The sequence below is a fragment of the Garra rufa genome, chromosome 21, assembly GCF_049309525.1.
Source record: "Garra rufa chromosome 21, GarRuf1.0, whole genome shotgun sequence".
In the NCBI taxonomy this organism is placed as follows: domain Eukaryota; kingdom Metazoa; phylum Chordata; class Actinopteri; order Cypriniformes; family Cyprinidae; genus Garra; species Garra rufa.
Genome location: NC_133381.1, coordinates 30652356 through 30666535, shown reverse-complemented (window position 1 = coordinate 30666535; position 14180 = coordinate 30652356). Strand labels below are relative to the sequence as shown.

The following is a 14180-nucleotide window of genomic DNA, read 5'->3' as shown; positions in this document are numbered from 1 at the left end:
CGGGGACTTTTGGACTGGACTCAATCTCCCAAGCGACAAGTGCAATACCAGCACATTATTTACCAACACGGAGACCGAAGAAACGTGCGTTCCACTCTGCGTGTCCGTCTCCAGCGACGGAAAGCGGACGCCGAGACCATGCACGGACAAACTGGATGGATTTTTGTGCGAGGACTCTCAAGGGGATCTTTGCAAAGGAACTGCGATCGTTCTGGATAACTCGCGGTGTATGTATGCGCCGTGTGAACATAAATGTACTCCTGTGGAAGCCGGATATAAGTGTTCATGCCAGGAGCGATTCCGTCCCAGTGCACGAGATCTACGCCGCTGTGAATTCTATTGCTCAGTGGCAGTTTGTGATGCGTTGTGTATAAGAAGCGGGTCAGCGTGTTGGTGCCCGGCAGGTTTTGTTAGAAGCGACCAAACCTGCGTAGATATAGATGAATGTGACTCAAATCACGACTGCGCACACAAGTGCATAAATACCATAGGAAGTTATAGATGCGCTTGCTTTGAGCCTTACATCCTCGCTAATGGAACTGAATGCATTTTTCCTAGTCTAAATAGTGGTCAAGTATTCACACCGTCACCGAATTATATAGCAAGAGGGTCAATGTCGACACCAGGAGAATACGCTGGCGTGATAATATTCCTAGTAGTGGCTCTTTTTGCTGTGTTAGTACTCGTGCATTATTTGCGCGGTCGTAAAGCAACTGTACAGGAATCCAATCCACCAGAATGCGACGAGTTTCAAGAAAGTGTATCTAAGTAAATGATAACTGCTCAACAGTGTTTTCTTTATATAAAAATCCAGTGGCAATGTGTCTTTGTATACATCAAGATACATGTTTGTTACTGTATACATTATAATTAGACAGTCTAATTATAATGTAGCCTATACAGTAACAAACATGTACATCTAACATCTAATTTAGACTTGTTGTAATGACTGTAAATCTCTTAAAATAACCAAATCGGAAATGTGAAGTTAAAAAACTGTTTTCAAAACTGATCTGGCAGTATTGCACTTTGTAATTCTCATAGAAAATGCATGTACCTTTTAAGAATTACCAGAAGTGTAATAGAGTCCAAGTCATAAAGACCATGTGAAAAGATGTAGTGATGCTACTCCTTTAGGCCAAAGATTTTCTGTGCCGTTACACACTTTCCTTTATAATGTGGTTTAATTTCTACAATGATGTTTTTCAAAGTGATTTTGCTGTACATGTAGGCAACTGTGAGATGTTTCAATTAACAATGTCTATGGAAGTACATTTTTACATCAGAGAGGTTTCAAATTTGCGCTTTGATACAAAGTAATTTGCAAAACGAACATGCAAGCAAATCTTCAGCCTGAATTTCTGCATGTTCCCATATTTTAGCCTACATATTTTCTTTCGGATTTATTCCTGGGTGTCTGACAAGATCATTCCAACTGAATAACTGGATATATTCAGTGGCCTTGCCTTGTTTACTTAATTTGTTCTGAAGTACATTACCAAGTATCTATTTATTGATTTTTACAGACAAAACACTTGAATTCATGAAATAACACATCTTTGACATGTTAAACCCCTAGTGAAAGAAAAAATAAATAAATTGAAATACATTTATTTTGTGTTAAGTATACTATAAATACATTTACATATTTATCTGCTTAATAAAATACCCTGCACTTTTGGTATACTAAACTGGTATGTTTAGATTCTGTTAAATTAGAACAACTTATTTTGTGTTTAATGCACTTTAATTGTGCAGAAGTAGTGCCCAGGTCATTTGATTGTGATAAAGTGGAACTATTGCAAGTATACTTTAAATATCTTTCATTTAAGGTGAGACACTGCAGGTGAAAAAATAACTAATAGTTATCACCTTATCTAGTTTGTTGATTACATTGATAATTGCAAACATTTTTGTATTACAAGATTTCTAAAATGTTGGGTTTAAATATGCAAATGAGGCATTATTTAATGAAATATGCATTAATTTGCATACATTTCTAGTACAAAAAATCTACACACTGGATTAAGTCAGTTTCAAAATTCTTGTTTAATTTTTTTGACATTTTAGAGTCAAATGTTTTTACAGAGGGGATTTTAAGTATCTCATTTTGTCACTCCATAATTCCCAAGTTCAAACTTGGGGGCACCATAGAAGTCCATTATATGGAGAGAAATCCTGAAATGTTTTCCTCAAAAAACATAATTTCCTTACGACTGAAGAAAGAAAGACATGAACATCTTGCATGACAAGGGGGTGAGTAAATTATCTGTAAATTATTGTTCTGAAAGTGAACTACTCCTTTAAAGACAACATGTCACAGTTATAATAACTTAGGACAGGGGTCTCCAAACTTGGTCCTGAGAGCCAAAGTTTGTTGAGGCATGTTGGAGCTAAACTCTGCAGGACATCAGCCCTCCAGGACTGAGTTTGGGCATCCCCTGGGCTAGAGCAACAAACTGTCTGTAACATAAGAGGCCTAAGACAGTAGAAAAATAAAAGGACAGGTGATCATCCTTGCTGTGAAAAACTGTGTAATGTGTCCAACCAGAAATGGTTGGGGACTTGCAAATGTCTTGGTGGAAGTGTAGGGAAATTTCTCAAAGCAAAAACTGGCAAATCTGATGCACTGTACTTATAGAAGATACCCAGCTGAAAAAAAAAACAGCATATGCTGTTTAGGTATGTTTTGGTGCTGGGATGCTGGTTTTAGCTGGTTTATGCTGATCCTTTGCTGGTTTATGCTGGTCCTTTGCTGGTTTATGCTGGTCCTTGACAAAAACCAGCATCCCAGCACCAAAACATACCTAACCAGCACATGCTGTTTTTTTCAGCAGGGTCACTGCAACTTTTGATTGATGAGTCTTTCTTTGTTTAAGGATTCATAATTCCATTTATGTTCAGTTTATCAGCTCAACATGCTTGCCTTTAGCAGTTCTGACTAAAAACGTTGCTTCCTTGTTACTCATTTTATAATACTCCACACTAGTACTTTGACCTGTATAATAATCCATCTACACATCACGAGATCACCTACATACACATCACCACCACCACAGGCGGGATAATTTAGCTTTCAACACATTTCTCCAGTTTCCAGTGAAGAACGAATCTACAGCCGAAGTAACGTTGTTATTGTATTTATTATCAAGATCAGCTCGACTATCTGCTGAGGGAGAGAGAAACTCCGTCACAACTGATTTTCAATGTACGGCATATGTGGGTAGGTTTTAGAACAAATCGTGTGTGTGTGACCAGAAATCAGCTAGCACTATTTTTAAAACAGCAGTAGCTTCAGTAGACCTTGGTTTCCAACCGCGTAAGGTAGACCAGTGACGCGTATGACGCATTTTTCATCATCATTTTGATCATTGTACATTTAGACAGCATGGTTATGTTGCGTGAGCCTTATTCTGATCTGCCGAAGACATTTAAATAATGCATAATAATGCGTGCTGGATATGCGATACACGCGTTGCCGAAAAGACTATTTTGGTGTTTAGGAATTAATATGGGGATTTATTGGTCATCATGTTCTGCGCGTCGGCGAGGAGATTCTGCAGAGCTGAAAATCCATGATGCAATCCCAATAGATTTATTATTTTCACGTTTTACCTAGCTTTTTGTCGTTGTCATCATCATTTCAGAGCATTGTGACCTGATGAATTTTATTCAGTGAAAGATGTTTCATCATGGTGATAAAGAAGGCAAGAAATCTGCGTTTGGACATCCTGTCTACGGCCAGATTGTTCTCTCGATTATCCTCCTCCTCCTCCTCCCTCCTTTACTGGTCACCGCCTTCCCGGTTAACACAGTAGGTAAGAGATCTGCTTTAAGACGGCAATTATAAGTAATAAGAATTTGGGAATGTGTTGAATGTGTGGGGCTAAAATTGTCTAAAGCCTACTTATTAGAGGTTCTATTCTGTTGTACCAAAACACTTTCTTCCTGACATGACGATGCTGCTTTACAGCTGTATGTTTGTATATGAAGTAGCCTAACCTTTGGTCATGACTAAGCAGATTAGTCAAAACAAGCAAGAACCACAATCATAAAATTCCAGACATCATCTAGGCCCTAAAATCCTCCTGGTTATAACAACATTTTATGAAGGACAGTGAGCAAAATGAACATCTCAGCAGAAAAGTGTTTTCTCACGCAGAATGGAAATGGTATATTGAGTGTGATGTTGAAGAGGCTACAGGGAGTGTTGTAACACCGGCTGAGTTGTAACAGTTTCACCCAACAGAAATGAGGTACGGGTGACACCACCCTCCTGAGGTGATAGTAGTTGCAAGATCATATGCAAAAATAAAAAGGATGATAAGAAACAGATTTAAGAAAAGGTAACAATTAGAATAAAGGAAAAAAATGCTAATTTCCGTGTAGTGTGTGATTTTATTTGTAATCATAATAAAGTAATTAAACTACAGAACCATCAGAATAAGCTGAATCATCATGACTGACCAGACAGGGAACATTGTAACTTTCTGTTTTTCATACTTTTAGACATTTATTCAACTACTCAAAATAGTATTTTCAAAGTATTTTCTATATCTGTTTACAATTTCCTTAGATTATTCATGTATTTTGCCATTTTTAAATGCTTAAAATAATTTTAAGGATGATGGTTAAGCATCATAATAATAAAATCTTAAAACAGCTTTATTTTTTTAATACATCAGAATGTGTCCTGTTTGTTTGTTTAGGCATATTTAGAACAAGAATCATTAGATGACATTAAACATATTTTAAACTATTAGGTTTTACTCATTTGTCAGCAAGTTTCGAATCACATTAATATAATTTGTATGATCACTTATTCTTTTATTTCATTTCTACTAGTGCTGGGCATCCAAAATAAAAGTTTTGTGTACATAATATATGTGTGTGTACTGTGTAGATAAATACACACACATGCATGTATCTATTTAAGAAAAATATGTTTATATATTAAATAGGCTATATATAATATAAATTATATTAATATAAATATATACATGTAAATATTTTCAAAATATATACTGTGTGTCTTTATATATACATAATAAATATACACAGTACACACACACACACACATATTAAATAAACAAAAACTTTTATTTTGGATGTGATTAATCACAATTAATAATAACCAGCTTTAATTTCTATAAATATATATTATATATATATATAAATTTTATTTCTATAAATATACCTGTTTAATATACATTAAAATAGACACTTTACTTGCATTTAATATGCATTCTGTGAATATAAAATCACTATAAATTTAATTTGGTGCAGTCATCAAAATGAGAAGTCTTGTCTTTGGCCGGTATATTTGAGAGTCTCATTAAATGGATAGTTCACCCAAAAAATGAAAAATCTGTCATTAAATTACTCACTCTCACATCGTTCTAAATCCTTAAGATCTTGTTCATTTTCGGAACAGAAATTAAGATATTGTTGATGAAATCTGAAAGCTTTCTGACCGTGCATAGACAGCAATCCTACCGCGTTCAAGGCCCTGAAAGGTAGTAAGGACATCGACTGTAATTTTATAAAGCTACAAGAATACATTTTGTGCATTTCTTTACTTCTACGTCAGTCTTTGACACATGGTGGAGAAGACTGACACGGAAGAGAGGAAATTGTTGTTTTCTTCGTGCAAAAAAAGTATTCTCATAGCTTAAATTACGGTTGAACCACTGATGTCACATGGACTATTTCTATCTTTCTGGGCCTTGAATGTGGTAGGTGTGTTGCTGTCTATGCATGGTCATAAAGCTCTCTGAGTTAAGAAAAAATTTCTTAATTTGTGTTCTGAAGATGACAAAGGTCTTACAAGTTTGGAACAACATGATGACAGAATTAAAATTTTTCGGTGAACTATTTTTTTAGAGTTTTAAGAAACATGGAACAAAGAACTAACATGTTACAGATGTTAAGATCAAACAATGATATTGGCACAATCATAAGATGTCTTTGATTTAAATGCATTATTTGGTTCTTCCCTGTGCACTTTCAGTGGAGCAGTTCTGCAAGGATCCTGGTGTTCCTGAGCATGGAATCAGAACTCCAAGTAGTGGCGTGTTTTTTGAAAACTCAGTGGCCAGGTTCTCTTGTTTGGATGGTTATAGTTTAAAGGGGCCAGCCAAGATTATCTGCACGCGCTTCCATAATGGATCGGTAGGCTGGAAACCAAGCCTTAAACCAGTGTGCCTTTCAGAAGGTGAGACTGCTCAATCTTAACCTTTTAACTGTGAGCGTTACGCTAGCATTAAATGGTACCCCTAGTCGGCGGTCCCAAGTGTCATACTACAGATTTTACTACAATATATTATAGTCAAAATGTTTTCTAATCTTGACAAAACACATATCATTTGGAAAGGTCTAAGTCTTGAGGTTCCACATCTGGTGGATAGAAGTAATATTATGACAGAAATATGCATCAAACATATTTTAATGCCTAAACAAAATTAGGAACCTCAGTTTTTGTGATATCAACTTCAAATTTGGAATATAACTTATTTAGACACATGGCTTTAATTGTATACTTATTTTAGATTCCATTTTTTTGTATAAAATGTGAAAAGGTTGCAGCATTTATTCATGTATCTACTCTATCTTTCAAAGATTGTCTTCCTCCATTCATCGAGGATGCTGATGTCACAAATAGGACGTACAGGCCTGGCGACAGCCTTATTATTAGCTGTCATGAGGGATTTCAGATCCGATACCCTGACACAGAAACTATGGAATCAATCTGTCAGGCTGATGGGACATGGGATAATCAGCCAACTTGTCAAGGTTTGAAGCAAGCCATTTTTGTATCTACTCTGTAACAGAATATAGTCATAAAGTCTATAGTTATAATAATCCAACACCACACTCTTGTATTTTAATGTGATCATCCACTAAAGATCTACAGGAAAGTATTCACAGCGCTTCACTTTTACCACATTGTTTTATGTTCAGCCTTACCCCAAAATGGATTAAATGAATTATTTTCTCAAAATTCTACAAATAATACCCCATAATGACAACATGAAACGAGTTTATTGGAAATCTTTCCAAATGTATTAAAAAATAAAAAACGAAAGTAAAAAAACACAAGTATTTACAGCTTTTGCTCAGTACTTTGTTAAAGCATCTTTAGCACCCATTACAGCCTCAAATCTTTTTGGGCATGATGCAACAAGCTTTGATCATCATCAATTATCTGCATTTCTCCTCACCTCTGAACGTCTTAAGCTCTGTCTGGTTCAATGTGGGCAGATGCACATTTTCAGGTTTCTCCAGAAATATTTGACTGGTTTCAATCCTAGGCTGTGGCTGGGCCACTCAAGGACATTCACAGAGTTGTCTAAAAGCCACTCTTGCTGTGTGTTTAGAGTCACTGTCCTGTTGGAAGGTCAACCTTCTGCCCAGTCTGAGATTCTAAATGCTCTGGACTAGGTTTTCAATTAAGCCATCTCAATAATTTGGTGCATTGAGCTTTTTTTCTACTGTGACGAGTCCCTCAGTCCCTGCCGCTGAAAAACAGCCCCACAGCATGAGGCTGCTACTAGCACACTTTACTTTTGGGATGGTGCTCTGCAGGTGATGAGCAGAGCTGGTTTTCTTTCAAACATGATGCTTAGAATTGAGGTTCATCAGACCCCAGAATCTTGTTTCTCAGAGTCTGAGGGTCCTTTAAATGCTTTTTTGCAAATTCCAAGTGTGTTTTCATGTGTCTTCATTAAGAGGATTGAGTTTGGCCACACCGATCATGGAGTTCAACTAGAGTGACCATCAGGTTCTTGGTCACCATTTTAGACAAGACCCTTCTCCATCAATTGCTCAGTTTAGCCAGGAGGCCAGTTCTAGGATAAGTCCTGGTTGTTTCAAACTTCTTCAATTAAGGGTAACAGAGACTACATGCTTCTGTAAACCTGTAGAAAGTTTCCTGTACCCTTCCCTAGGTCTCGTTGATCGACAATTCTTTGGACTTCATTGCTTGTTTTGTGCTTTGACAAGACCTAGACAGGTGTGTGCCTTTCCATCATGTCCAATCAACTGCATTTACCACAGGTGGACTCTAATCAAGTTGTAAAAACATCTCAAGGATGATCAGTGGAAACAGGATGCACCTGAGCTCAATTTTGATTGTCATGGCAAAGGCTGTGAATACTTACGTCAGGGGCGCCACTCGCAATTTTGGGCCCTATGACAAAATATGAGGTTGGGCCCCCCCTACCACACCAAAGCAGATCTCTAGGGGCCCATAAAGGGCGTGGGCCCTTAGAATTGTCCTAACTTTCCCCCCCTTAGCGGCGCCCCTGACTTACGTACATGTGATTTCTTAGTTTTTTATTAAAAAAAAATTGCTAAGATTTCAAACAGACGTATATATGTTGTCATTATGGTGTATTGCTTGTAGAATTTTGGGGAAAATAATGAATTTAATCCATTCTGTAACATAAAAAGTGGAAAAAGTGAAGCGCCGTTAATACTTTTCGGATGCATTGTAGATTACACTGGAAAAGGGTTTCATGCACTGTCCTCTGTCTCCACAGGCTGTCTCCGGCCTCTGATACCTCCACACAGTTACATGAACATCTCGGAAACAGAGTTTTCTGTGCCTGTTGGAACTGTAGTCCACTACCAGTGTTTTCCTGGTTACAAGTTGGAGGGACCTGAATTTCTAGAATGCATGTATAACCTCATCTGGTCGAACCTGCCACCCAGGTGCCTTGATGTTGAGGGTGAATATCAGCTTTGAGTTCAAAAAGATCTCTCAAAAGGAATCTTTTATAATTGCACCTTAAAACTATTTGTAGTTCATGGTTTATAATTTATAGTTTCTCTCAAGTAAGTAAAATCTCCAAATCTGTATTTAAGCATTTACAAATGACTTGAAAAATGTAATTAGGAAATCTGCAAACAGAATTTTAAGTAATAGTGTTATTTAGGAGTGTCTGTAAACAAACACAGGGACAAATACTAAAATGCGGTCTGGACTCAGGAAAAGGAAATGAGTTATCTGATTAAGATGTCTTTTTCTCTTTCTCTGATGTTTTACAGCATGCTCTTTACCCCCGATGATAGAACATGGAGATTACATGTGCCACCCACAACCATGTGACCGCTACATTCATGGGACGGTCGTAGAATACTACTGTTATCCTGGCTTCTCTCTAGCGAATGACTACAAGTACATCACGTGCCAGTACGGACAATGGTTTCCGCAAATGCAATTCTACTGCATCAAAGATGGTAAATCAATCTGCATAAAAACATATCAACACATATTATTTACTGGTATCACATAATTAACCTATAAACTGACCTCATTTACTTTTTATTGCACACTCATGGTCTCTCTCTTTCTCTTTGTCTATACACAATAACATTGGATTAAGTTGATAGATTTTTTGAGAACTGTTACAAAAATTTGGTTTCAAACAGATAAATTCTATCCTCTTAAACTTTCTGTACATCAAAAAATCCTGAAAACAATGGATCACAAAAATATTCAACAGTTTTCAACATTAATAATGTTTCTTGATCAGCATGATTTCTTAAAGACATTATGTGCCACTGAAGACTGCAGTACTGGCTGCTGAAAATTCAGCTTTTCCATCACAGTAATAAATAACAAACTTAACTTTTCACTATAACTTTTGATTAATGATATTTCACACTTTCTTTACTTTCAAAACCATTAAAAACTCTTAAAAATATACCATTTTGTCTGTTATATATGTAAATACTTTTGTTAAAAAGTTTGGGGTCAGTTAAATTTATGGATATTATATTATTCTATTCTACAATGTAAACTATGTTTATCTGATTCCCTCATATTAAACTGTCAAAATTCATATCCTGAACACAATGCTAAAGGGATAGTTCACTCAAAAATTAAAATTCTGTCATTACCAGTGTTGGGTACAGTTACTTTTAAAAATAATGCATTACAATATTGAGGAACTAATTACGTCACTTAGTTACTTTTTATGGAAAGTAATGCATTACATTAATTTTGCGTTAATCTGGGCAGGGCTTGCTTTTTTGTTTTTAATATAAAGATTCATTTTTGACAAATGTAAAAGCCTTTTTACACCAAAAGCCCCAGGCTTAAAGAAAAGTAAATTCACATCTGTACAGTAGACCGCAGAAGAAAAAATGTCAACTCTTAAGCCTTAAAAAAAAAGGAAAACAAATGTTAGATTATCTTGAGTAATTTTTGCTTATTAGTATGAATTGGATCATCGAAGGTCAGCAGCAAAGACATTAGTTAATAAAATAGGATTAAGTACATGAAGGATATTTGTATTATTTAACATATTTAATTATTGCAGGTTTGCATAGAATTTTACTGTTTTTATTCATTTTGAGGAATACTGTATGTTTTTTTTTTTTTTTAGTGAGTGCGATGAATTAATGCATGTTCACATTTATTCTAGAACTAAAATAACATCTTACTCACAATTTCTCTCAACCTGGGGACAGGAGAGCTTTTAATCAATAAATTGGGGGGGGGGGGGGGGGTAATTGGCTAGCCTGGCGAGCCAGACTTACATCAAGATGTTTAGTCTGGAAACTCTCCATAGACGCGGCTTACTCCGAGGGGCGGGATAAACGGTTGTCTCTCAAAATCCCTATGCACGCAATAGGATAGCGCTTCAACCAATCAGAGCAACGAAGAAGGTGACGTAGTAATTGGTATATTAAGCTTTTTCCGTATCCAGTCGGCAAAACTCCAAACACATCTTCCTTTTTTAAAAATGACTTAAGTGCCGTTCTTTGCTCGTTTCTTAAAGAAAAACTTAACTCCAAGTCCTCCAGAGTCGCGGCCAAAGCCGATTCGAAAGACCGCTGTTCGACAGCTGCAGCCGCCATTCTTTGTTTTTCAAGTGGCAGCCGTCGCAACTCTGTCGTCATATGTTAAGCCCGCCCCGCCTACTCTATACGCGTTGTGATTGGCCTGACCCAATTTGGGTTTTTGCAGCTAGAAGGTCTATTGAGAGTGTCTAGACCCACCTGGCTGCAAAATAATTTTTGCTGCCGCTAGGGTGCGTCTAGATTTCTAGGCTAGTAATTGGCATTACTTATTTAAAAAAAGTAACTCAGATATTTTGTTGTCAATTAAAAAGTAATGCGTTACGTGTGATGCGTTACCCCCAACACTGGTCATTACTTTCTCACCATCATGTTGTTCCAAACCCATAAGACTTTCGTTTATCTTCGGAGGCAAATTGAAATCCGAGAGCTTTCTGACCCTGCATATACAGCAATAGTACTACTAGTTTTTGTTTTCTTTGAGCACAAAAAATATTCTTATGGCTTCAAAAATTAAGGTTGAACCACTGATGTCACATGGATTATTTTATTGATGTCCTCACTACCTTTCTGGGCCTTGAACATGGTAGTACCGTTGCTGTCTATGCAGGGTCAGAAAGCTCTCGGATTTCATTAAAAATATCTTAATTTGTGTTTTGAAGCAGGTTTAGAATGACATGAGGGTGAGTAATTAATGACAGAATTTTCATTATTGGGTGAACTATATCTTTAAACTTGGCTATGCATGTTAATAAGTAGAGCTTTATCCCACAGAGACAACCTGGCCCGGTTTTCAAGATTCTCTACTAACCACATGGAAAGTAGTTGCTTGTACGGCCACCAGTGTGCTGCTAGCCTTGCTCTTGGTGATCACAGGCAAGATGTTCCACTTCAAATGCAAATCTCAGCAAAGTCCAAGGTACGGCCAACAGCATAATCATATAATGTTTGATCTACTCTTAACTTACTCATTAAAACATGTTTCGTTCTTTTTCAGTGAAGAGCCAGAGGAAATCCGAGATCCAAACATCTTGGTTGTAGATGGTGTTGCTGTACCACTTCCCTCTTATGAAGAGGCTGTTAGTGGGACCTACTGCCAGCCTCCAAACGATCTGCCCCCTGCTGGTCTGGGGAGCTCACAGCACTCAGAAGAACAAAACCCACCTTCATATCCGGGGCATACAGGGAGTCAAAACAGCGTGCCGTTGGACACTGGTGAGGCTGAGACCTGTGACAGCATCTCAGACACATCAGAATGTTTTCAAGGCATACAGCCATCTTCCTCCCATGCTGGTGGACTGAATAACATATCTGAGAAAACCAATGCCATCACTTCTATGGAGGAAACCGCCTCCACAAGCCCCAGCATAGACATTGCAGATGGTAAGGCTGTCAGCTGCTGCCACCTTGTGGTTGTATCACAGTGAATATCATATTGTTTGTCGACACTTACCAATGCATTGCTTTGTATTTTCCAGAAATTCCTCTCGTGGAGGATGGTGAAGCGGACTGCTGATTGTTACCTTTAACTTTCATTGTTCATTTCTGATTTGGTTGAACCTGGTACAGGCCAAATTACTGCTCATAAGGAATCATTGCACACTTATATTTAATGAAGAGCACACCAGGGAAGGATAGGCAATACAAATAATAATAATCAAAAACTAAATAAACTCCCAATCTTGCTCATGAAGGAACTATGCATTAGACCATGGCATATTTTGTTAATTTGACTTTCCCACAATGCATAGCATCTAGGTATTCTAAATTATTTTTCTTGTGACTTTCTCTTAGCAACTGCGCTGCATTCTGGTCAGCTTTCAAATGGTATGGACTGTAACAATGATGAAATTTTCCTAAATAAATATGTTAACTTTACATTGGAGTTTATTGTGATTTAAGTTCAGCGTGAATTTATCCAGGCTAACTGTGGATGAAATTAGATACAACCTACAGGCAAGAGCACTGCAAACATTAGGACAAGCTTACAACATAGACTGCAAAGTAGGACTAAAGTGAAAATATTGGTTAATAACACATATATGTCAATGAAGTTAAAAGTTTACCTTGCATAATCTGCAAAATGTTCATTATTTTACCAAAATAAGAGGGATCATACAAAATGCATGTTGTTTTTTATGTAGTACTGAACTGAATAAGTAAATCCACGTAACTTTTTTTTGCTTTGCGTTTTGCTTATCTACCCTTCAGAAGCTACAGATGATACATGCATAAGTTAAATTTACCCTGATCTTCAAATTTAAAAAGTTTTCGCCCCCTGCTTTTAATGCATTGTTTTTCCTTCTGATGCATCATTTGAACCCTCTGTAATAGTTGCATGAGTCCCTCAGTTGTCCTCCGTGTGAAAAGCTGGATCTCAAAATCATATAGTCATTGTTGGAAAGGGTTCAAATACACAAAAATACTGAAAAACCAAAAAAATTGTGGGACCTGAAGGATTGTTCTGAAGAACAGCATGGTTCAGGACAAACAAAATACTCAAACGACTACCACTAAAAAAAAGAAAAGAAAAAAAACACAGCTGTGGGTCATTTAAAATATCTTATTCAGGTCTTTACTAAATAATAAATAACATGCATTTTGTATGATTCCTCATATTTTGGTAAAATTGGAACTTTTTGTTGATTCTGCATGGTTCGACTGTATATGCTAAATTATAAGTGGGTTTACTTTTAACAGACCACAAATGTAGGTGAGAGCACCGCTTCAAGAAATACATTCTTAGTATCTATTAAAATGATTTAAAAACATGGTAATGGATGTTTTTTAAAAAAAAATTAGGTTTCTTAGTAGCAGATGAAATACTGAATAGCAATGGTAAGTGCAGCATATTGGATGCTTTCCAGCTCATGTGGCTGGATCACTGCATATGGATGGATTATATGAGAAATGTCATCATTTCAAAGAGCCAACTTTGAACTTGTCTGTCATTGAAGAGCAACATGTGTGATACATACTTTCTTCTAAAGACATTAACGTTGTGCATTTATGAAAGTTAGCTAACTGTAAGCAAGCAAGAATTTAAAGAGATCTGTACAGGAAAACATCTACACTTCAGATTCATATAAGTCTAATGATCATACAAATGCGTTTCTTCATGTTACAGTAATCTACAAAAATCTTCTTTCAGTTTTTTTTTTATTAGTATAGATAGATACAGATAGATACTTTCTTTTTGTTTTACAGTAGGACAATTCTAAGTTGCATTTAATGGTACTTTCTTAATATTTTTGCCCACTAGGTGTCACATTTGAGTTTGTGTTCAGTTAGGAAATTCTTAACTGAAATCACGGTTGAATTCTTAATGCTATAGAAAACAATCCTACAAATACATAAAACAAAAATAAAATGTA

At 36.5% G+C, this 14180-nt stretch overlaps 1 protein-coding gene across 2 annotated transcripts; it reads left to right on the top strand.

The window, feature by feature from the left end:
• The first annotated feature begins 3036 nt into the window (after positions 1 to 3036).
• susd4 (sushi domain containing 4) lies at positions 3037 to 12684 on the top strand. 2 transcript variants are annotated; one of them, XM_073827281.1, is made up of 9 exons: positions 3037 to 3208; positions 3648 to 3818; positions 6011 to 6214; positions 6619 to 6792; positions 8541 to 8729; positions 9049 to 9240; positions 11581 to 11725; positions 11804 to 12189; positions 12285 to 12684. In XM_073827281.1, exons 2-9 carry the CDS (start codon positions 3683 to 3685, stop codon positions 12320 to 12322), a joined length of 1464 nt encoding a protein of 487 aa, XP_073683382.1. In that variant the 5' UTR covers positions 3037 to 3208; positions 3648 to 3682; the 3' UTR covers positions 12323 to 12684. The 2 variants fall into 2 exon arrangements, with proteins under 2 accessions (XP_073683382.1, XP_073683381.1); XM_073827280.1 differs by having other exon boundaries at positions 3037 to 3223.
• The last annotated feature ends 1496 nt before the right edge of the window (positions 12685 to 14180 follow it).